General features: G+C 42.5%; 1 protein-coding gene across 8 annotated transcripts in view; it reads left to right on the forward strand.

Annotated features, from left to right (window-relative positions):
• FGGY (FGGY carbohydrate kinase domain containing) overlaps positions 1–23,477 on the forward strand; it is a 402,394-nt gene that overhangs the window by 1,793 nt on the left and 377,124 nt on the right. For 7 of the 8 annotated variants that reach the window (XR_002831041.1, XR_002831042.1, XM_023759980.1 and 4 more), the window contains exon 2: positions 22,696–22,910. Coding sequence is in view for 6 of the 8 variants with exons in the window: in XM_023759980.1 (XP_023615748.1) it covers positions 22,710–22,910 (201 nt within the window). In the remaining 2 variants the exon portion in view is untranslated. Of the gene's footprint in view, positions 1–11,054; positions 11,133–22,695; positions 22,911–23,477 lie in introns of all 8 variants that reach the window. The other variant, XM_023759979.1, reaches the window with a different exon arrangement.

Genomic DNA, 23,477 nt, shown 5'->3' on the forward strand with positions numbered 1-23,477 from the left:
TATGCTGAAGATGCTCAGGGGTTGCCAGAGGGCACATGGCCCAATATGGGGTTTAGGAAAACTTCCCAGAGGAGATGATAACTGAGCTGAGTTACAAAGCCTCGGTATGAGTGGGCTGGAGAAAGACAAAGGGGAAGGGATTATCTTTGATTTGGGAACAGCATGTGCAAAACTAGGTAAACCTGGCACATGGTTAATCAGTATGGCTCATCAGGAAAGGGTGAGGTGCGAAATCACCAGAAAGGAGGCTGGGGCTGGGCTGGGTGACGGGCCAGAACAGGGAGGGTCCAGTGAGTCATGGTAAGAGAATTTGAAATGTGTTTCCCCTGTTTTAGAAAGTTAATTCTGCCTGCAGGGTGAAGACTGGAGGAAGGCTATTATAATACAGGTGAGAAAGGGTTGGGGTAATAGTTGTGAAACTGGAGAGAGATTAGGAGAATAGAATGGTTAGGAATTAATTACTGATTGAATGTAGGGGATGAAGAAAGAATGTATTAGTCAAGGTGCCATGGGGAAGAGAAGGCATTCTTAACTGGGTATTTTGAGCAGCTTTGTTGAGGTCTACTTGACATACAGTGAACTACATACTTCAAGTGTCTAATCTGAGAAAATTTGATATAAGTATATATCCATCACAATCAAGATAAAGAATATTTCTAATACCCCCAAAGATTTCTAATGCCCCTTGGTAACCCCTTCCTCCCTAGAATCACCCTTCTACCAAAGCAATTAGTGAACTAGTTTCTGTCACCTTAGATTATTTAAGATTTTTTAGGACTTTATCTGTAGGGTCATACAATATATATCTTTTCTTGTGTGGTGACTTTTACTTAATCCTCATCTTGAGATTCATCCATGTTATATGTGCATACATGGTTCATTCCTTTTTCTGCTGAATAGTGTTCCATTGTATTATTATACTACTAGAGGCCCGATGCACGAAATTCGTGCAAGGGGCTTGTTCCCTCGCAGCCCCTCACAGCCTTAGCTGGCCCTCACAGCCCTGGTTTCGTCTAGATCTAGAAGGTCGTCCAGAAGGTTGTTCAGCTGTTCAGTCTAATTAGCATATTAGCTCTTTATTATATAGGATACTTTGTTTATCCATTTACCTGCTGATCAATATTTGGATTATTTGCTGCCTTTTGGCTACTACAAATAAAGCTGCTATGAATATTTGTATACACAGACATATGATTTCATTTCTCTTGGTTAAATACCAAGATGTGGAATAGCTAGTTCTCATGGGAGGTGTATGTTTAACTTTTTAAGAAACACCATGTGTATTTCAAAGTGATCATGCCATTTTACATTCCCCTCAGCAGTGTGTGAAATTCCCAGTTTCTCCCACACTCTGTTTGGTCACTTTCAAATTTTAGCCATTGGAATGTGGAATCCTGTCATGTGGTTTTAATGTGTATTTTCCTAATGACTAATAATTTCAAGCTTCTTATGTGAGCCCATATACAGTAGGTCCTTGGGTTACATCAGAGATCCGTTCCTACCGCGCGACGTAACTCGATTTCGCCGTAAGTCGGAACCCACCTACTTAAGCATCTACGTCACTCACATGGAGCACATACGCAGCAGTAATGAAGTAAAACAGTAAAAAAAAATTAAAAGAAAGATAACAATTCCTGACCTTTACTTGTGGTAAATAAATAATAAAAAACATAAAGCACATATGTACATACGTCGAAATGACGGAACTTTTTTTATATATAAATAAATGGGAGATGGTGACGTAACCAGGAAACGACATACGTTGAGTCCGACGTAACCCAAGGACTGTCTGTATTTCATGTATCTTCTTGGGTAAAGTGTTTATTAAATTTTTTTCTATTTGTTTTTTTATTGGGCTGTTTTCTTATTGAGTTTTGAGAGGTTTTTATAATATACTAGAGGCCCGATGCACGAAATTCGTACACGGTGGGGGAGGAGAGTCCCTCAGCCCGGCCTGCACCCTCTCCAATATGGGACATCCCTCTCACAATCCAGGACCGCTGGCTCCTAACCATTCGCCTGCCTGTCTGATCGCTTCTAACCCCTCTTCCTGCCTGCCTGGTCACCCCTAACTGCCTCTGCCTGCCGGCCTGATCGCCCCTACCTTGCCCCCCTGCTGACCTGATCACCCCTACCTTGCCCCCCTGCCCGCCTGATCGCCCCTAACCACCTCTGCCTCGGCCCTGGCCTAAGCCGCAGTCTGGCCTCCCTTTGCGGGAGGCAACCTGGTGGATCAGGGGAAGGCACTGCGCCCATTACCCCGCTCCTGCTGCCACTGCCGGCCTGAGCCTCTGCCCTCACAGCCGCTGCGGCTTTGTCTGGAAGGATGTCCGGAAGGCTTCTGCACTAATTAGCATATTACCCTTTTATTAGTATAGATTCTCATTACAATTTCTCTATCACATCTGAGTCTTTCTTTTCTTAACTGTCTTTTGAAAAGCAGAGTTCTTAATTTTGATAAAGTCTAGTTTATCAATTTGTAATTTTGATGATGTCTATTTTATCAGTTTATTCTTTTATGGATGATGATTTAGGTGTTGTATCTAAGAAATCATGCCTAGCCTGAGGTCTCAAGTATTTTCTCCTATTTTTTTAAAGAAGCTTTATTGTTTTTTGGTTTTACATTAAATCCATGATCCGTTTTAAGTTAATTAAAGTTAATCTGTAGCACCAGATGTGGAACAAAGTTTATTTCTTTTTTGGGGGGGAGAGGGGTATGGTATCAATTGATCCAGCACCATTTGCTGAAAAGCTTATTCTTTTCCCATTAAATTGCCTTTGCACCTTTGATCAAAATCAGTTTACCATATGTGGGCCTATTTCTGGTTGTTTTGTTCTGTTCTGTAGATCTTTTTGTCTATTTTGATGCCAATACCACGTAATCTTGATAACTATAGTTTTGTAATAAGTATTAAAGTCACATAATGTAAGTCCTTCAACTTTTTTTTTTTTTAAGTTGTTTTGGTCATTCCAGGTCTGTTACATTTCCACATTAATTTTACAATGTTGTCATTTTGTCAATTTCAAAATAAAGGCCTGCTTAGCTTTTAATTGGGCTTTTATTAAATCTATACATTAATTTGGGGAGATTGACTTATTTAGGTCTTAGGTTCAGCAATGTTTTGTAGCTTTCAGTAGATGGGTCTTGCACATCTTTGTCAGATTATCTGTAGGTATTTCATATTTTTCATGTTATTGTAAATAACATTGTCTTTTAAAATGTCAACTTGTACTTGTTGCTGCTTGTGTATTGATCATGTATCCTACAATCTTGCTAAACTACTTATTAGTTCTAATAGCTTTTTGTAGATGCTATCAGATTTTCTGTGTAAGTGATCATGTTATCTGTAAATAAAGAAAGTTTTACTTTTTCCTTTCAATGAGGATGCCTTTTATTTCTTTTTCTTGCTATAGTGCACTGGCTAGAAGCATTGCAATTTTTAAAAATATATTATTGATTTTTAGAGAGAGAAGAAGGTATAGAGAGGGGGGGCATTGATTTGTTGTTCCACTTATTTATGCATTCACTGGTTGATTCTTGTATGTGCTCTGACAGGGATGGTACCCATAACCTTGGTGTACTGGGATGATGCTCTAACCAACTGAGCTACCTGGCCAGGGCCTAGCTAGAAGCATTTGTTGTTGTTTTTTTCATCATTAACTTTGATGTATATTCTTTGTAGAAGCCCTTTATCAGGTTTAGGAAGTTTCATTCTATTCCTACCTTTCTGAGAGGTGTTGTTTTTTGGGTATTTGTTTTTAAATGAAGAATGGATGTTGTATTTTTGTCATTTCCTTTTTTCTGTAACTATTGAGATCATTTTTAAATTCTTAATATGATGAATTACATTCATTGATTTTTTTAAAAAAAATATTAAACTGAACTTGTATTCCTGAGATAAATCCCACTAGGTTAGGACCTAGTATCCTTTAAAAAAAATTATTGATTTCAGAGAGGAAGGAAGAGGGAGAGAGAGATAGGAACATCATTGGTGAGAGAGATCATTCATTGGCTGTCTCCTGCATGTCCCCTACTGGAGATTGAGCCCGTAACCTGGGCATGTGACCTGACCGGGAATGGAACCATGACCTCCTGGTTCATAGGTCGACACTCAACCACTGAGCCACGCTGGCTAGGGCATCCTTATCATATTTTGTTGGATTCTACTTGGTAAAATATTAAGAATTTTTGCATCTATGTTAATAATGGATATTGATTTATAGTTTTCCTTGTATGGTCTTCCTAAGTTTTATATCTAGCTAATTCTGGTCTCATAGAATGAGTTAGGAAGCATTTCCTACTCTTCAATTTTCTGTAAGCACTTGTGTAGAATTAATATTAATTCTTCCTTAAATGTTTGATAGAATTCACCAGTGAAGCCATCTGGGCCTAGAGTTTTATTTTTGGTGGGGAGGGAACAGTCAACTGTTTAAATAATATGGGACTATTGACATTGTTTCTTCTTGAATAAAATTGGATAGTTTGTGTAGTTTAAGGTATTTGTACATATCATCTAAGTTGCTCACAATAGTCCCCTATTATCATTTTAATATCTATAGAATCTGTTGTGATTTCATCTCCTTCATTTCTAATATTGGTAATTTGTGATTTTTCTCTTTATTTTCCTGATAATTCTGGCCAGATTTTATCAATTTTATTGATCTTCTTAAAGAACCAGCTTTTGGTTTCATTTATTTCCTCTCTCTCTTTTTTTTTGTTTTTGTTCTAAAATTTATGATTACTTTTCTTCTGCTTACTTTGGGTTCCTTTTACTCTTTTTAATTTCTTAAGGTGGAAGATGAGGCCATGTGTTTGTGACTTCTTTCCTAATATAGGCATTTAATATTGTACATTTCCAAGTACTGCTTCAGCTTAATCCTACAACTTCTTTTTTTTTTAAAAAAATATATGTTTTTATTGATTTCAGAGAGGAAAGAAGAGGGAGAGAGAGATAGAAACATCAATGAAGAGGGAGAATCATTGATCAGCTGCTTCCTGCACGCCCCCTACTAGGGATTGAGCCCACAACCTGGGCATGTGCCCTTGACCAGAATCGAACCTGGGATCCTTCAGTCCACAGGCTGATGCTCTATTTAGTGAGCCAAACCGGCTAGGGCTAATCCTACAACTTCTGCTGTTTGTTTTTTTTTTTAATTTACTTAAAAACTTTTTCTTTCTTCTTTCTTTTTTTTTTTTTTTTTGATCCATGGGTTATATAGAAATTTGTTATTCAGTTTCCAAATATTTAAGGACTTTCTATTATTATATATTACATATCTTTCTATTAATTGATTTATAATTTAATTTCATGTGGTTACAGGATGTACTTTGTATGACTTAAATCCTTTTAACTTTTTGAGACTTTTTTTTTTGGCTTAGAATATGGTCTGTCTCAATAAATGTTCCAAATGCATTTGAAAAGGATGTGTATTCTCTTGTTGGATAGAGTGTGTATAAGGTCAACTTTATTGACTGCTACTGTATATTATAACCTTGCTGATTTTCTATCTACTTACTCTATCAGTTATTGAGAGAGGGGAATTGAAATCTCATGATCATTGTAGATATATGCATTTCTCCTTGAAGTTCTACCAGCTTTTGTTTTATGTATTCTGATGTACTGTTATTAGGTACATTAATATTACGATTGTTTGGTTGTCTTGGTGAATCATCCCCTTTATTATTTCAATTTCTGATAATATATTTGCTCTGAAATCTACTTAGTCATTTTTCCTGGTAATAGTTGTGCTCTAAAATGTACTTAGTGTGATAATGATATAACTGCTCCAGTTTCCTTTTGATTGCTGTTTTATGCTATATCTTTTTCTTCCCTTTACGTTTTAACCTATTTGTGTTCTTATATTTAAAGTGGGTTTCTTGTAGGCAGCATATAGTTAGATTGGATAACAAAGCAACACCTGACACTTCCTGCCTTTTCATTAGGGTGCTTAGACCATATTGAATGTAACTATTCATATGGTTTGGTTTGAGTATAACATTTTGCTTTTCTTCTTCTTTTTCTTTCTGTATTTGTCCCTTCTGTTCTTTGGTCTCTTTTCCTTTTTCTGCCTTCTTTTGGAGTAATTACTTTTTTATAATTTTTTTTCTTCCTTATTGGTTAATTAAGTATAACTTTTTAAAGATGCTCACTTGAGGATATGTTTTTATTGATTTTCAAGAAAAAGGAAGGAAGAGAGAGAGAGAGAGAGAGAGAGAGAGAGAGAGAGAGAGAGAGAGAAACATCAATGTGAGAGGGAAACATTGATCTGTTGCCTCTCATACACACTCTGACCAGCCGAAACCTAGGTATGTGCCCTGACTGGGAATCGAACCTGCCACCTTTTGGTGTACAGGACAACACTCCAACCAACTGAGATACCCGTCCAGGGCAATTATAATTTTGGGGGGTATAATTTTAGTGGTTGCTTCGTGGTTTATATTATACATCTTTAATTTATCAGCCTACCTTCAAGTGGAATAATACTGCTTCCTATAAAGGTTTCATATAAGAACCATACAACATAGATTTATAGTTCTTCCCTTCTAGCCTTTGTATTACTGTTGCTGTACGTTGCCCATTTCACTTTTATATATGTTTAAACGTCGTAATACATGGTTAGTTTAGTTTTAACCAGTCAGTTATCTTTTTTTAAAATATTTTTATTGATTTCAGAGAGGAAGGGAGAGGGAGAGATAGAAACATCAATGATGAGAGAGAATCATTGATCGGCTGCCTCCTGCACGCCCCCTACTGGGGATCAAGCCCGCAACCCAGGCGTATGCCCTTGATTGGAATCAAACCCAAGACCCTTCAGTCCACAGGCCGAGGCTCCATCCACTGAGCCAAGAGGGCTAGGGCAAGTCAGTTATCTTTTTAAGACATTCACATAATTTTTAAAAATTCTTTCATGTACCCACAATGTTACCCTTGTCTCTTCATTACATTTTTTAGATTTCCATGCAATATCATTTCTCTTGCTGCTTCTTATAATGCAGTTCTGCTCCTGATGGACTTTTTAACCTTTTGTCTGGGAAAATCTTTATTTTAGCTTCAGTTTTGAAATATTTTTTTCCACGTGGTAAAGAATTCTAGATACAAGGTATTTTTCTTTCAGTATCTCAAAGATCTTAGCTCTACTGTCTCCGAGCTTGCATTATTTTACTTTTTTTTCTTTTGTGAATAACGTCCCTCCCCCTGCCTCTCCCCCAGCTGCTTTTAAGATTTGCTCCTGATCATTGCTTTTGAACAATTTGGTTATGATGTTTGTTGGTTTGGTTTAGTTTTTTATATATTTCTTGTGCTTGAGATTCATTGATACTCTTGAATCTGTAGGTTTATAGTAAATCTGGGAAATTTGTGCCCATTATGTCTTCAAATACTTCTCATGACACTCTTGCTCTCTTCTTCAGAGCTTCCCATTTCACATGTATTAGGCTACTTGAAGTTTTTCCACAGATCACCAATACTCTGTTTATTTATTTATTTATTTTTAAAATGTTTTTATTGTTGTTGGTTTTTTGTTTTTGTTTTTTAAATAGAGAGGAAGGGAGAGAGAGAGAGAGAAAGAGAAACATCAATGTAAGAGCACAACATCAATCGCTGCTTCCTACACATCCCCCACCCAGGATCCAGCCCGCAACCTGGGCATGTGCCCTGAGTGGGAATCGAACTAACAACCTTTAGGTGCATGTAATGTCACCCAATCAACTGAGCCCTGCCATCCAGGGTGCTCTGATTATTTACTTTTTAAATCTTTTTCTTTCTTCATTACATTTTGGATAGTTTGTATTACTATGTCTTGAATGTCACTGATATTTTCTTCTGTATTGTCTAATCCCATAAAGTCAGTTTTTCATCTCAGCTATTTCAGTTTTCGTTTCTAGAATTTCAACTTGAGTTTTTTTATATATATTCTATGTCTGAACTTTTAAGCTCAATCTTTCCTCTAGGTTTTTGAACATATGAAACCCGGTTATGATTTTTAATAGCTATGCTTTTTAATTCTAACAAATGTGTCAGTTCTAGGCCAGTGTCCATTGATTTCCCTCATTTTCTTGCTTCTTTGCAATTTCTAATTGAAGATCAGACATTGTGTTTTTTGCCTTGTTAGGTATTTTGTATTTCTATAAGTGCACTTGAGCTTTGTTCTGGGGCATGTATAAGTTATTTGGAAACAATTTGATCCTTTTGATTCTTGCTTTAAGCTTTGTTAGGTGGGACCAGAGCTATATCTTCTTCACTACTGAGTGAAACCTTCTGCATACTCTACCCAGTGCCCTGGGAATTGAGGTTTTTCAGTCTGGTTCTTTCGCATAGGCACTATTCATGGGCGTGTGAAGTCCGTTCACCGTTCACTCTAATCCTGTCGGGTGTTTCTGGCTCAGAAAGATCCCTCACATGCATACAGTGATTGGTACTCTTGGTAATACTCGAGGAGTACCCTTTGCAGATGGCCAGACTTCTCCCTTTGCACACCTCTCTCTCTCTCTCCCACCCTCCCTCAAGTACTCTAGCCTCCTTGTTGTCTATAGATTCCTAACTCTGTCTCCTCAACTCGGGATACTGCGGGGCTTAGCTTGGGCCCCAGGCATTAAACTTGAACAATTTTCAGAATACCTGCTCTTTTTCCTCCTCCCGAATCTCTCCAGAATCCCTCTGCTTTGTTGCCTGATTTCCAGTGTCCTGAGAACCTCTGTTTCCTATTTGGGTTTGTTTTTTAAGTTGTTCTGGGTGGGAGGGTCAGTATGGTTACTGTTACTCGTTCTTGGCTGGAAGTAGAAGTCTTCAACTGGAATTGTTAAAGAAAATGGAAAGAAAGGACTACCTGAGGATGGGAGGAAGGGATTTTGAGGTCACGAGGCACCAGTAATAATGGGGACCTCTTTTGCCACTTGAAGACTAGAAAGAGCACAGTGGAGGAGGTATATCAGAAGGACACATAAAATACCCTCATCTTAGGATATTTTTCAATCGAGGAACCACTTAGAAAGATGAGGGCAGCCCAAATCCCTGTGGCTAATCACGGCAGGTTTGTTATATCCCTCTAGTGGGGCAAGGGGAGGAGGAACGGTTAGCAACTGAAAAGGAGAAGTGATGTGAAGAAGGCTGCCTTGAGAGGATCTGTTACCTTAGTTCAAGAGGTACAGCTAGTTCCAGGCCACTCCAGAGGAAGGGGTCCCGGCCTTACTCTCCTTCCTGCTTTGAGGCTTCTGCTAATGCTCGCCATTGGCCAAACCCAACTAGTAGACAGAGGATTAGAGAGCCTTGGAGATCCGCACTGTGGTCCACAGGACACAGAGCATCAGAGAAGGATTGAGAGTGGATATGTATTTGGTGGGGGAGGGAGAATAACCTGTGCAAGGAGTCAGTGAGAACCTCTCGATTTCTGGCTACAGGATCAGCGTGGCTGGTGGTGCCCATCACTCAGATGGGAGAGAAGGAATAGTAGGTGTTTGGGGAGGTTTGACATGGGAGGGAGACATGATGAGATTTCCTTCCCACACTCATCATGTTTTCCCCTGGAGGTCTTGTACCCCTTCCCCCCCTTCACCATCTTAAATTGTTTAGGAAGTTTTTATCAACTTGAATGACAAATGAAGCAGAGTTCATACAGGAGGTACATTTACAATGATTTATGTGTGGGGCGGCTTTAGGGAGAGTGGGGGAATCAAGTAGAAATCATTCAGGCTAAGTGTATTACCAGTCCCTTGGCCATCTGGATTTGGGGCTGAGCTACACTGAAATCTGTTGCAGGGTTGAGAGCAGGTAGCTTGAATTCTGCTGCACTGGCCGTGGGGTGGAGATATTAAGAAAGGACTCAGGCCCTGGCTGGTGTGGTTCAGTTGATTGGAAAGGTTGCCGGTTTGAGTCCCAGTCAGGACACATGCTTAGATTACAGGCTCAATTCCCAGTAGGGGACATGCAGGAAAAAGCCAATCCATGTTTCTCTCTCCTTTCCCCCTCCTTTCTCTCTAAAATCAATAAAAATATTTATTTATTGATTGATTTTTAAGAGAAAGGAGCCCAGCTAGTGTGACTCAGTGGTTGAGCATCATCCCATGAACTAGGAGGTTATGGTTTGACTCCCCGTCAGGGTACATGCCTGGGTTGTGGGCTCCATCCCCATTAGGGGGCATGCAGGAGGCAGCTGATCAATGATTCTCTCTCTCTCCTCCCTTTCCCTTTCTGAAATCAATAAAAACATATTAACAAAAAAAGAAAGAAAGGACTCGGTAACTGATTGGATACGGAGAATGAAAGTTGAGAAGACAAATTCTGTAAAATCAACAATAATGTAGATAGATTAAGTTAAATGTAATTTATCAAACTCTTGGATTATAGAGTTATGTGGCCAAATGAGGCTGTTGTTGATATGTTTTATGGTTATCGTGTGACATAGTGGAAGGAGCATAGGATTGGAGTTCCAATCTGCTTTCCGCTGGCTCTGTGAGGTTGGGCTTGTGACCTGATTGCACACCTTGGTTATCCCATCTGTAGTGGTGGCCACTGCATGGTTGTTCAGAGGATTAGCAAGGCCATCTACCAAGTCACTAGTACTATGCCTGGCACAGAGTAAATGCTCATGAGAAATTTATTCATTCAAGATGAGGGTTGGCTCCAAATACAAGTACATTTGAGAAAGATTTGGGTTCATGTGAAAATACATATTGAGTAAACACAGGTAACACTAATTTCTAATGATCTACTAAGGGAAGAGTAGGGTATAGGAGCAGGGTGATCACAAAGTCCCCCTTTAGAGACAGTTGGTGAAGACACCCTAGCTCCCTTTCCCTTTTCTCCTGAACAGATTATTCTGATGTTAGTGTAGGGATTGCATATTGGGCTGTGTGGCCACTGGTTTGTCCCAGCACATGTTGCATCCAAAGGGTTTTCAGGAAGGTAAAGAAGACCTACTGTGTGCTTACCCTGTGCTGTTTGTCTAACGTACCTCATCTCCACACAATGTCATGTGGAAACATGGGTGTCTGAAGATCATTCTTGTTAAATGTATCAAGTCCCCTTATCCCTCTCCCTATCTTGTTGTTGTTTCAGGCAAAGCCATGGCATGGAGGAACAACAGTTACAGGAACTGAAAATATACAGCATAGAGGAGAGAAGACCCAGTAGGAGGTTGCTAACCTAGAAGGGATTAGATGGTTTAGATTGTCCCATGCGATAAAAATGAGGACTATAGGCTGGAGCCATACAAAGCAGAGTTTAACTCATTACAAGGAAGAGCTTTCTTTTAACAGTAATAGCTGCTCATTGCAAAAATTCCAATAGCACCGAGAAGGGAAGTTAAAAATTGCCCTCTCACTTCCACTACATTACTTTTTTAAAAAATATATATTTTTATTGATTTCAGAGAGGAAGGGAGAGAGAGATAGAAATATCATTGATGAGAGAGAATCATTATCAGCTGCCTCCTGCACACCCCACACAGGGGATCGATTGAGCCCACAACCCGGCCATGTACCCAGACCAGGAATTGAACCATGACCTCCTGGTTCATAGGTCGATGCTCAATCACTGAGCCATTCTGGCCGGGCTGCATACTTTTCTTTGTGAGCAGGTATTTGTATATTCCTCTGGAAATGTGGGTCTCTATACTAGTACAATGCATGGATTCCCAAGCTTTGGTATTTATCAGGATCCCCTGGAGGCTTCTTTACAGGTCTCTGAGCACAGGGAACTCCCAGAGTTTCTGAATCAATAGATCCCAATGGAGCCTGAGGATTTGCATGTCTGAGATGTTCCTTGTTCCCTTGTGATGCTGAGGCTGTTCTGCCTAGAGTCCACCCTTTGAGAACCACTGATACTCTATCCTCTTTAAAAAATAATACAACTGCAAACTTGCTTTTACCTAACATAATCAGTATTTTTCTTTAGCTCCTTCTTGTTTTTAACAGCTGCTTATGCCCCCTATTAATAAACATTTAAATTGTTTCCAGGGTGTTTGTGAGTATGCTCTTGCCTTTTTTTTTTTAAATGTTATAATGGACCTTTTTGTATATATTTTTTTAGGTGAGACGACTAATAAATTCTTAGAAGTGAAACTGTTGGGTAAAAGGGTAGATTTTGAAAATGGGCAGATATTGACAAATTGTTCTAAAGAAGATTCATCCAATTACTATCCCACTAAAAGTGTATGACACTATTTCCTCACACTCTTGCCAGAGTGGGTATTATAAAAAAAATTTAATCTTTGCCAATTTGTTGTAAAATTGTATCTCAGTATTGTTTTGATTTGTATTTCCTACCTTATTGGTGAGGGGAAAGGTTCATATGTATTCATCGCATTTATTTTTTCTGTGAACTGCAAGTTTTTGTTCTTTGCCTCGTAGGAAGAGGGAACAAACAGTATGAAAGGTGCCAAACCTCTGACAAGTTGCTAATACTTTTGAAGGGTTGCAGTATCAGGAGTTGCAATCAGGGAGGGAGACAAAGGGGTAATGAGAACAGGGGGGCAGGGACTGAGGGAAGGAGGGAGGGAAGGTTAGAGAGGCAGGCAGGGCCAGAGCTTTGAGGTCCTTGTGGGCCAAATAAAGATCTTGGGCAGAAGCATCATTGGTGGTGGCTAAGCCTAGACTGTAGCTCTTGGTAATTTTGACAGGGTGTCTCTGTGTGTGGCATGGCAGACTGTCCAGTTCTCCAAGTCTAATGTTTAATCTTCAAATAACCTTGGGTCTTAAAGCCACTGGGCCATGCTTCGTAAACAGGTAAACACGAGAATAGGCCAGAGACCTCAGCCATCGTCTGGCGGGGCGTCGTCTCTGGGAAGGGGTTTCTGTGTGGGGAATGGATTCTGTTGCTCTTCCTAATACTGCCCTGAGCCCTTCCTGACAGCAGTCATTAAGGTCGGTGGTTTTTCAGTTCTTTTAATTTGAGTGGCTTTCTGGGAACAGCTGTGGATGCTGGCCAATATGCTAATGATAACGGCATTGCTTTGAAGGTCTGGTTAGGTCTGTAGAAAATCATTTCATAGTTAACTGGATCAGCAAATCAACAGCAGCCCCTTGGAGAAGAAAGTGACAGAGGGAGAGAAAATACATATGCAGAGTGGGGCAAAAGTAGGCTTACAGTCGTCGTTTGGAAAATAATATAATCATTCATAAATAGTAATGCAAAAATAAACTGTTTCAGCCCTAACCGATTTGGCTCAGTGGATAGAGCGTCGGCCTGCGGACTGAAGGAAACCCCGGGTTCGATTCCGGTCAAGGGCATGTACCTTGGTTGCGGGCACATCCCCAGTAGGGGGTGTGCAGGAGGCAGCTGATCGATGTTTCTAACTCTCTATCCCTCTCCCTTCCTCTGTAACAAATCAATAAAATATATTTAAAAAAAATGAAAACTATGAAAGGTTTTTTTCTTAAAAAAAATAAAATAAAATAAACTTTCAGGTTCTCACACCTGTAAACCTCTTTTGCCCCATCCCGTATATTTAAATATTTCAGAATTCAAAGAGAGGTGAGGGACTCATGTTTCAAAAAGAAGAGTCCATGCAATAATAAATCACTGCTTATAATTTTCCCTGCTGTGGGCTTAGCTGTGTAATTGGCATATTGGGGTTAAAATATACTGACTTTGCACTTAGAAGCAGGCCACCAGCCCTCGCCCTCTTTGTGTCTGCTCTGCCATCTTCCTGTTCCCAGAGTCCTGGCAGGGGAGTGACCATCGGGTTCAAATCTGGCTTTTAGTGGACTCAGGGTTTGTCAGAGATAGACGGCCTCGCACAGGGGGTCCTGGGCTCGCTCTCCATCTTCCTTCTCCCCTCCACACATGTGCCTGTGGAAATGGGGTCCTCGGTCAAGGAGGGAGAGCGTCCCAGGGGAGGGGCATGGTGCTTTACACAGAAGAGAGGTTTGCTGATATTGCTTCTGGAACTCTCCATGGACAGAGAGTCTTTCAAGGCTTTTTATTTTTAAAAGGTATTTGATTATTTAATATAGGGGTGGGGACTTTTTTTTTTCTGCCAAAGGGCCATTTGGATATTTATAACATCATTTGTGGGCCATACAAAATTATCAACTTAAAAATTAGCCTGCTATATTTGGTCAAACACTTAATTAACTCACCCCCAATGCCATGGCAGAGCCAGACCAAATGATATAAGGCCCACGGGCCAGGTGTTCCCCACCCCTGATTTAATACAACCTAGTAATTTCCCTTCTACTCTATCACACTACACCAGTGATGGCGAACCTATGACACGCGTGTCAGAGGTGACACGCGAACTCATTTAAGTCTTTGTTTTACTATGGTTGCAAATATCAAAAAATTTCTATATGTGACACGGCACCAGAGTTAAGTTAGGGTTTTTCAAAATGCTGACACGCTGAGCTCAAAAGGTTCGCCATCACTGCACTACACCATGCTTACCTGTGAGGACAGTGAAGCAGGGGACAGAACATTCTCAGTTGGTACCAGTGCTTCCTACCGTAGCATTTATAGTGCCATAGGGATGTTTATTAATCCGAGCGTGGAGAAGGCGTTTCCAATCACTGAGTGACTGAGCAGGCTTCCCAGGATAAGCAGACATGGAAGGGTCTTCTGAGTGTGTCCACCATGAAGGCAGCTTGTTAGTGGGGAAATCCAGGCCACTGCGGGGTAGTAGCAGGAGTCCTGCTGGGACTCAGGCCTCCTTCCTCTGGGCTTTGTGGCCATCACTGGGTGTTGACCCTCTCAGGATTTGTGTCCTCACCTGTAATGGGAGCAACGGCACATACCTTGTACCTGTGGGTTCCCTTTTGCCTTTCTGTGCAAAGAGGCTACCTCAGTGTGGCAGCATAGAGAGCTTGGAAGGCAGTATGACAAGTGAGGAGGTTTGTGTTTTTTACCACTGGGGTTGGAAAGGGGAGAGTAAGCAGGGTTTTCTAGAAGAGGACTTAGGAGATTCAAAGTTTTCTTTGCTCTCAGGTGCTGTCTGCTGTTGGAGTTTGGGGACATTATTTGAGGAGTCAGATCTTCCACCCATGGTTTCTTTAGGACCTGCACTGTACATTTGGCCTCAGCATGGCTAGATTTTGTATTTTCTTGGTGTCAACTGTTGTGCCATCACCGGTGTGACTCTTGGAGGGTGGCAGTTTTTGATCACAATCCAGGACTGGTCTTTTTTTGTTTGTTTTGTAATAATGGGGCCCAGGCCTTGGCCATGTTACACCTTTTTAAATACTGAGTTTCTGATCGCTCTGCTGCCTCCTGCATTCCCCCTACCAGGGCTTGAGCCCACAACCTGGGCATGTGCCCTGACTGGAAATTGAACCAATGACCTCATGGTTCCTGGGCCGATGCTCAACCACTGAGCTACACCGACCGGGCAGGACTGGCTCTGTTTTGATCCCTATGGCTGTCATATCGTGAGGTAGGCCAGGGGGTTGGGTGAGAAGGCGTTTCCAATCACTGAGTGACTGAGCAGGCTTGGAAATCCAGGCTGGCTTCTCTGCCTTTTGAAATCCAACTTTGAATTAGAAAGTATAGCCAGCCATTCTCCTGTCTGATTTCACACTATCCCCCTTCTTCAGTCACCTTGTGTTTGTCTTTTAAAATGTCCTCAGCTGCTCACCGTGGCTTAGTGGTTGAGCATTGACCTATGAACCAGGAGGTCATGGTTTGATTCCCAGTCAGGGCACATGCCCGGGTTACATGCTTGATCCCCATTGTGGGGCGTGCAGGAGGCAGCTGATCAATGATTCTCTCACATCATTGACGTTTCAATCTCTCTCTCCCTCTCCCTTACTCTCTGAAATCAATAAATATATATTTAAAATGAAAAATACTGAGTTTCTGATTGAGTGGTTGGAAAGGTGATGAAAACTGTAAATTGGTGCATCTGTGTCTGCATTCTGTGGACAAGGGTGGAGTTGGAATAGGATGCTTGACCCCAGGAGTATGGCTAGGATTATGGCTGGGATTAGGATTAATGTGAAGGCATTGCTGCAGTTTTACTAGGTGCATTATGTTTAGCTTGAAATACATAAACTCAAGGAATCACCATTTAAATTTCAAAAATGAAATTCTTACATTAAATTGTCAATTCATAAAAATCAGAAATTATTTTTTTCAGCTTCCTCTTCCTAGTGTCCAGGCATAGAAAAAGCACTTAATATTCCTTGGAATTTGAGCTGTTATATATGTTGCAAACACGTATGTATAGATAATACACATTAAAAGATTTCAGGCATTTAGAAGTGATTTGGTGTTGGACGGGAAGATTGGCACATAATAATAGTCCTAATAATTGCTACCATTTATTGAGCATGTACCATACATACATCAGGCGCTGTGCTAGGCATCTTAATTACATAATCTCAGTTAATCTTTCAGAGAATACTGGGAGATGGTAGCCTTTCACTTTAAGAGAAAAAGCACCTGTCAGCAATCTGCACTTTTTCTTCCATGTGTATTGTTGATAAAGCCAATGAGAGAGCCAGTTACTATTGCCATATGAGCACTTTCCCACCACTGTGAACTTTCTCATCATCTTAGGGCATATGAGGTTTGTTTAAAGTGGTATTGAGTTCTTTATGTTAAAAAGACTGAAGGGGACAAGCTTACTTTGCATATGTTTTTCTTCCCAAACTTACCAGCCCCCATTGTAATATAACTAACTAAATAAATCATGCAGGACTCCTGTACAGGAGCTCCCAGCAAAGTCTAAAGATCAAAGTTGAAAGAGGATAGATATTGAGCTCCCTCCCAGATCCCTGGGACACTGTGTCTGTGGACACAGCCACCACATTTATCCTGGAGGAGTGGCTCTTTTAAGAAATAGGACTGAAGGTAAGCTCATCACCTCCAGAGGTTTGTTGTCTTTGGAAACAGTATTATTACTATTAGGGGGAAAGAAGGAGAAAAAAAAAAATAAGGGAACAACCTCTCAATGATTGGTTTTCAACGCAGTATTTGCAGCATTGACCCCCCTTCTTAGAATTGCTGAAATAGTTTTGTAAAGAATAGCCTCCATGTCCAGGTCTCTCTCCTTTTTTCACACTGCGTTTGAGCAGCTTGCACACTGGTTGAAGAATCAGCCGTGAGGTCTGTGGTTTCCTGTGCACATTTCTAATAATATTTATACAGGCTCTTACTTAATGAACCGTATAAATATTTACCGTAAGAACCATCTTTTGATGATGAATAGGGGCTAGAAATCAGTCCAGTTTACGCTGGGGACTTGGACAGGAGGCTTTGCTGCCCTTTGAAGCATCGTGTGGGCTGAGAAGTTAGGGATGGCTCAGGACTTGTGGGCAGCGCAGCTTGAGTTTCTCTCCAGTATTTTTCTTTCTCTTGGCCTCCACCATCCATGTCCTTATTGCTCTCTGCCTGACCACTCTCTCCATCTCCCCATCAGCTTTTCTTTTTAGAATATTCATCTTTGCCTAGAAAGAATGAGATGGAACCATTCATAAATTGCGCTTTGGAGCCTCACCGACTCAGCCTCCAATCCCAGCTCCTCTGCTTTTGTGCTCAGTGACCTTCAACAGCTTTATTGCGGAGAACCTCAGTCTCCTGTACTGGAGAATGGGCTCATGGTGCTTATCTCACATGGTTGCTAGAAAGATGGCGTGAAATCACATGGGTGATTTGCAGAGCAGAGCTTACTACGTGCTAGTTGTTGCTGCATTTGTTGGAGAAGTGATCAAAGGACTTGGTTTTTAACTTTAGGTTGGTGTTGTGGAAAGAGCCCTAAGACTTACCCTAAGAGACTAGGGTTTGAATATGGGTGCTGCTGTTTACTGCTTGTGTGACTTGGGGCACATTTCCCCATTCCACTGAGGTGTCAAATGGGCCCAGATTCACCAACGTGATTGGGTTTTAGTCAGAAGAGGTTCACACGTGTGAAAGTGCCAGACACACAGCAGGGCCCTAATCCTTTAAAAACATTTAGAAAAGGGAATAATGTTTTCCATCTTGCAGTGACTTTATCTTTTGAGCCCCAGAGGCACTGGCATACAGTTTGGAGTGCAGGACACCCGGCAGATGGGTCTTATGACCCAGGAACAAAGGGCACAGAACGAGCGGGAAGGCAAGGAAAACCCTTTGGCAGAGTTTGTGTAACTCCCAGGGTTGAGTTTCAGGGAAGCTGCCCAAGGGCTTGAACCTCTCTGCCTCCCTGCTTTCAGGGTCCAGGTCTGGAAACAATCAGCAGAGATCACTTAAAACTATAATAATGGAAAACGTGGTGAACCCGAAATATTTAATTAGGATCTATTTCTTAGAAAAACATGAACTGGGAGGTGTGAGCGAGCCATGCTGGGAAGGTAGGAGCCCTTGTTCCTGTGGGTTTGACTCTTCCTGACTGATCCTTGGTCATACGGTCTAGAAATGATGGCTTGCCAGAGAGAGGCAGCGTGGCGTGGGGAGGGGTCAGTTTCTGAAGGTGGACAGCCGAGTTCTGAGTTGGCCTATCTGAGACAAAGTAGGCAGGGCTCCCCAGCAGAGCCCTTGGCCATTTGCTAAATGGAGGGGTATCAGGCGGGGTAGCATCCTGAGAAAACGGTAGGGACTGTGGAGGCAGAGGGAATTGATCGCTGTCAACTCTATTACTTACTAGTTACATGACATACTGGAGTAAGTTACTTTCCCTGTCCACGACTCACTTTCCTTATCTGATTATGTTCAGGGGTTAGTGTCAGAGTAAAGGGGGAATGCATTAAAAAACCCCACAAAACTGGGTGTCAGACTTGGGATCTCTGTATATATTCATATATATGTCACTGAAAGTGTATTGAGGACAGTGTGTTCAACTCCCCTGTGAAAATTGCAATAAGGTGTTCCACAGGCAATTTCTGAAAATCCCATGATTTTTCTTTGAAGGGCAGGCATTAGGAGAGAGTTCACGTTCAGTTCAGTATGTGAGTGAGTTCAATAAGTCCTCAATGCAAACAAGATGAATTTTGGAGGATTTCCATGGCAGATATTAATAGGTGCCAACTATGGTCATAGAAATATCTCAAAAACGTTACTATGGAATATATATTTTATGATTTACACAGATCCTGAGGAAAATCGCCCCAGTAAATTAGTTGTCTTAATATTGTTGTAAGTACTTTTTTAAAAAAATTTGTTTTATGGAATTGTTTGATTTTTTCTGTAGAATATTTTCAAAATAAATTCCAATTTTAGAATAGTTAAAAAAAAAGTGGTGATGTAAACAAACTGCTTAGCACAGCATCAGATCCACAGTTAACATGGCACCTTTGATTATTTCCCTAAGGACAGGTGTTAAAGGTATCCACTGAGTCACACAGTGACTTGTTGGGTTCCTGCTGTGCCAGGCCCTGGGCTAAGGGGACAGCCCTGACCCCAGCAGCAGTGGAGTGAACTGGTTAATGAACCAGGCGAGGTGAGGGCTCCCCTGAAGGGTGGACCCTTTCCTGTTTAGCAAAGAGATGGATCTAAACACCAGAACTGCAGAGTAGGAATCCGCCTCCTTGGATTTTACTGGAAATAAATCAGTATGTCTGGATGGTGGGTGGTAAGATGGTGTACTCCCTGCAGAGGAAGAGAGAGTCAAAGGGAGGGGCCCAGGCGTGAGGACGTGGGCCACCCCCCTGGGAAGCCCCCCTGGGTGGGATCTCATTTGGGGTTGGCAGGAGTGGAAACAATTCTGGATGGTGGCTAATCAGGTCTGTGTCAGCAAGAATGTTTGTATCGATGCTTCATTTTCTGTTGATTCCTTGTTTCTCCCTGAAGTGCTTAGAGTAGTCTTTGGAATGTTCTAGCCAAGGGCAGCGAGGTGTTGATATGCTAAGATCAGTGTTAGGGAGCAGCACCCTGGGGCCCTTCACAGTGGAGGCTGTGGGAAGCTAAGAGAAGGAAGCCCAAGTGAAGTAAGATGTGTGTGTGAGAGCAGTGGGGAGGTGGGCCAGCTAGCTTGGCCAGCCTTCGTCCTTTTCGAAGATAAAGACACCGAGGAAGCTCTGGACTGGGGCACTGTCCTATTGTGTCCATCACTGTATCCTGATTTCTGAGCAGGGTGCCTGACACAGTCCGGATTTCTTCAAATCTCATATATCATTCATTGCAAGATGCATCATTATTGCTTTTACCACTAAGAAAGAAAAAATGCTACCAATTAATTGTATGATGCCATTGATTGTCAGATTCACTCTGATTTTGCAGAAGATAAATGTGAAAAAAATGAGTGTCCCGGAATTAATAAAATGTAGCTATAAGCATCCAATAAATATTTGTAATTGGATGAATGAAGCACATGGGGATTAGAATCATGACAAAACACTACTGTATTTCAATACAATTTAGGAATGCAAACTGTATTAAAACATGAATTTATTCATCCTTGTCTTCTATTGATTCACTAATTTAGTCATTCATTCAGAAAACATTTATTGGAAATGGATTATGTACCAGAGACCGTGCTAGGAGCTGGCGATATGGAAATCAATAGTTCCCCTTTTCAGGTTCAGGCCACTAAGGGAGATGGACAGAGAAATAAAAAAAGTCACAATTCTGAGTTGGTAAGTCTCCACAGAAAGTAGGGACACAGTGCCCTGGTGGCTCCAAGGGACAGAGAAAAGCAAGGAGGTGTTCCCTGAAGAGGTGATGATGGAGTGGGATCTTAAAGTGTAGGTCCGTGGTCACCAGACAGAAGGAGGAAAGAATTAGGGACGGGCAGGTCTGAAGTGATGGGCAGTCGGGCAGCAGTGGGATGCACTTGGGAACCTACGAGGAGTTTTGGGATGTCTTGAGCTGGGTGTGAGAACGGGCAGGACAGGGTTGGACACAGCTGGACAGCAGGCAGAGAGAAGCTCCTGGAAGCCTGAGATGTGACGCGGTGGGCCTCAGGCTGTGTATCAGCCCTAAGCCAAAGGTTGCCAACCTTCCGGAGTCCTGAGGGAAGGAGGGGTATGGGGCCATGGTGATCTCTGCTTCAAACTGAGCAGCTCTGCTTTGACCTGTTTCATTTAAATTTTCTGAGATGTGGCTTGAAGAAACGATATCACTGTTGAATGAATGGAGGAATGTATGGTGTGAACACTGGTGCTGCTGGTCCTTTGGGGCTCCTGGAGGGTTGTGAGGGTGAGAAGGTGAGGAAGCAGTGGGCTGGAGCCTGAGAGTTGTTCTCTGAGGCTCCGATGAAGGTAGCAAATGTTCTTACTACAGCTTCCCCATTTCCCTCTCCACCTGCCAGCCAGCCAGCGGGGGCAGGCACCGCTGGGAAATCACTGCGATGAAGTCAGAAGCAGTCGCTTTTAATGAAGCTGTTTTTGTCTGGAATAAATATCCAGGAAGCAGTAACCACACATCTGCTAGCTGGCTTCGTTTTAGTGTCCCCCAGCGTGACGTTGCCAGGAAGCGTTACCTTTTTGAAGGGGAAGGGGTACAGACTGCTGCTGCCCTTGTTGAAATGGGACTCTGGGTGCTAGGACCGCCCCGAGCTCACCTGGGGGGCTGTCGCAGGTTAACCAGCGTGGCTGTCCTGGGGCAGGGGGTGGGGTGGGCTTGTTCCAGTTCTTTGAAAGCCAAATATGGACCATGAAAGCCTCTCTGAGATTTCTGTCCTGTGGGCTGATCTGACCAAAGGGACTTGGAGGGGCAATGAAGGCGAAGGCATTCCGGAGTCCTCCGGTCAGATTTCCTTGTAACTCACAAGGGGTCTGTAAGGAAAACAGATTCTCTGACAGATTCCTGATCCTGTCTTCTGCGAGGCTGCTTCCCAATTCCCAGTCTCTTCATTACGGGGCCGCAGGAGGTTTGCCTCTTCTCTAAACCTGTACTGCCAGCTGTTAGAAACACAGGAAAGAGCGGAGACTTAGGAGCTCACAGACCTGGGCTGCGGGTCCGGGCTGCCCTGAGGGGTGCTGGCTACATTCCTTAACTTCTCAGAGACCTATTTCCCCATCAGGATAATGTGCGTGGTCATAATAATGTACATTTATTGTTCTTAAGCATGTGGTCTTAGCATTAAGAGAAAAGTTACGTACCTCTTGGAGCCTCACCTTGATCACCTGTAACATAGAGATTTAAATAGATTCATCTTGGCCCAGCCAGTGTGGCTCAGTGGTTGAGCATTGACCAGGAGGTTCAGTTACGGTTAGGGCACATGCCAGGATTGTGGGCTCAATCCCCAGTAGCGGGCATGCAGGAGACAGCCAATCAGTGATTCTTTCCAATCATTGATGTTTCTATCTCTCTCTCTCTCCCTCTTCCTTCTTCAGGGCATCAGGATGGCACTCCAGGACTTGGGGCTATCCTGCGGCTTTCCGGCCATGTGGGGCGGGACTCTGGGACTAGGGGTGGTCCCATGGCACGGAGGGGGGGGGGAGCGGGGGTCCTGGGTCTCAGGCGATTTCGCTCCATGGTTCACTAGTAAATGCATATCTGTTACCTCCATATTCTCAATTCTCCTATAATCCTTTATTTACCTTTATAGCACTTTTCACTTGATATCATGAATTTGCTTAAATAATCATACAGTTCATAAATGTTTCATGTCTGACCCCCTCCCAAGCATGGAAATTCCGTGTCTGTGGTGATGCCTGTCTTGTTCACTCACCACCTAGCTCGTGCCTGTTACTGTACTGTTAGCACCCAACATTTTTGGGGGTGAATAAGTAGTAGAAGACCACCAGTTCGTTAGCTGCACCCCTTTCATTTCCACTTTCCAGAGATCTTGTGTCTGACTTTGCAGAACTGCTTGATCTTCATGTGGTTTTGCTTTTGTCCCCCATAGGCCAAGGGAACGCCATGCCTGGTGGAGATCAGGAACCGGGGCGCTACTACGTGGGTGTGGATGTTGGGACAGGCAGCGTCCGTGCGGCTCTGGTGGACCAGAGGGGCACCCTTTTGGCTTTTGCGGATCAGGCGATTAATAAGTGGGAGCCTCAGTTCAACCATCACGAGCAGTCCTCCGAGGACATCTGGGCCGCGTGCTGCATTGTCACAAAGGTAAGACCATAGTTGCGGCGCTCTCTCCTCGCATGTGCTTCCCTGCTCCTACCTGCTGAGTGTGTGCCGTGTGTCCACCTGGCACCAGGGACAGTGTTGGTGTAACTTCAGACACAGGCCTGGCCTTGCAGGAGCTGACAGTCTAGCAGTGACAGAGACCAACAGCCAGCCAAAACAGGACATGATAGGTGGTGAGAGCGAAGTGACTGTGCTGGTGCTGAGGAAAGGGTTACCTCTAAGATGCACCTACACTGAATTTATCTGAGGGGCTTAAAGTAGACAGGCCAGAGGATAGGAACATACAGGCATAGCATGGTCAGGTGTGACCTTAGGTGGAAGAGGTCACTGATAATTATCGCTAACATCTGTGCTTCATGTATCTAACATATAGCCTTCCTTGCCATTAAGGAAATTGCCAATGTGATACAAAACATGTTAACATGTTAACAAGGATTATGTAGTTGAATCTTTCACAAGGAGGCAGGACTGTAACCTACACACTCTGATTCCAGCACTGCACCCTTAGTCACTGGACTGACCAAGCAGACAGTGAAGGGAACCTCATTT

This window comes from Myotis lucifugus, unplaced genomic scaffold (genome assembly GCF_000147115.1).
Source record: "Myotis lucifugus unplaced genomic scaffold, Myoluc2.0 scaffold_168, whole genome shotgun sequence".
Lineage (NCBI taxonomy): Eukaryota > Metazoa > Chordata > Mammalia > Chiroptera > Vespertilionidae > Myotis > Myotis lucifugus.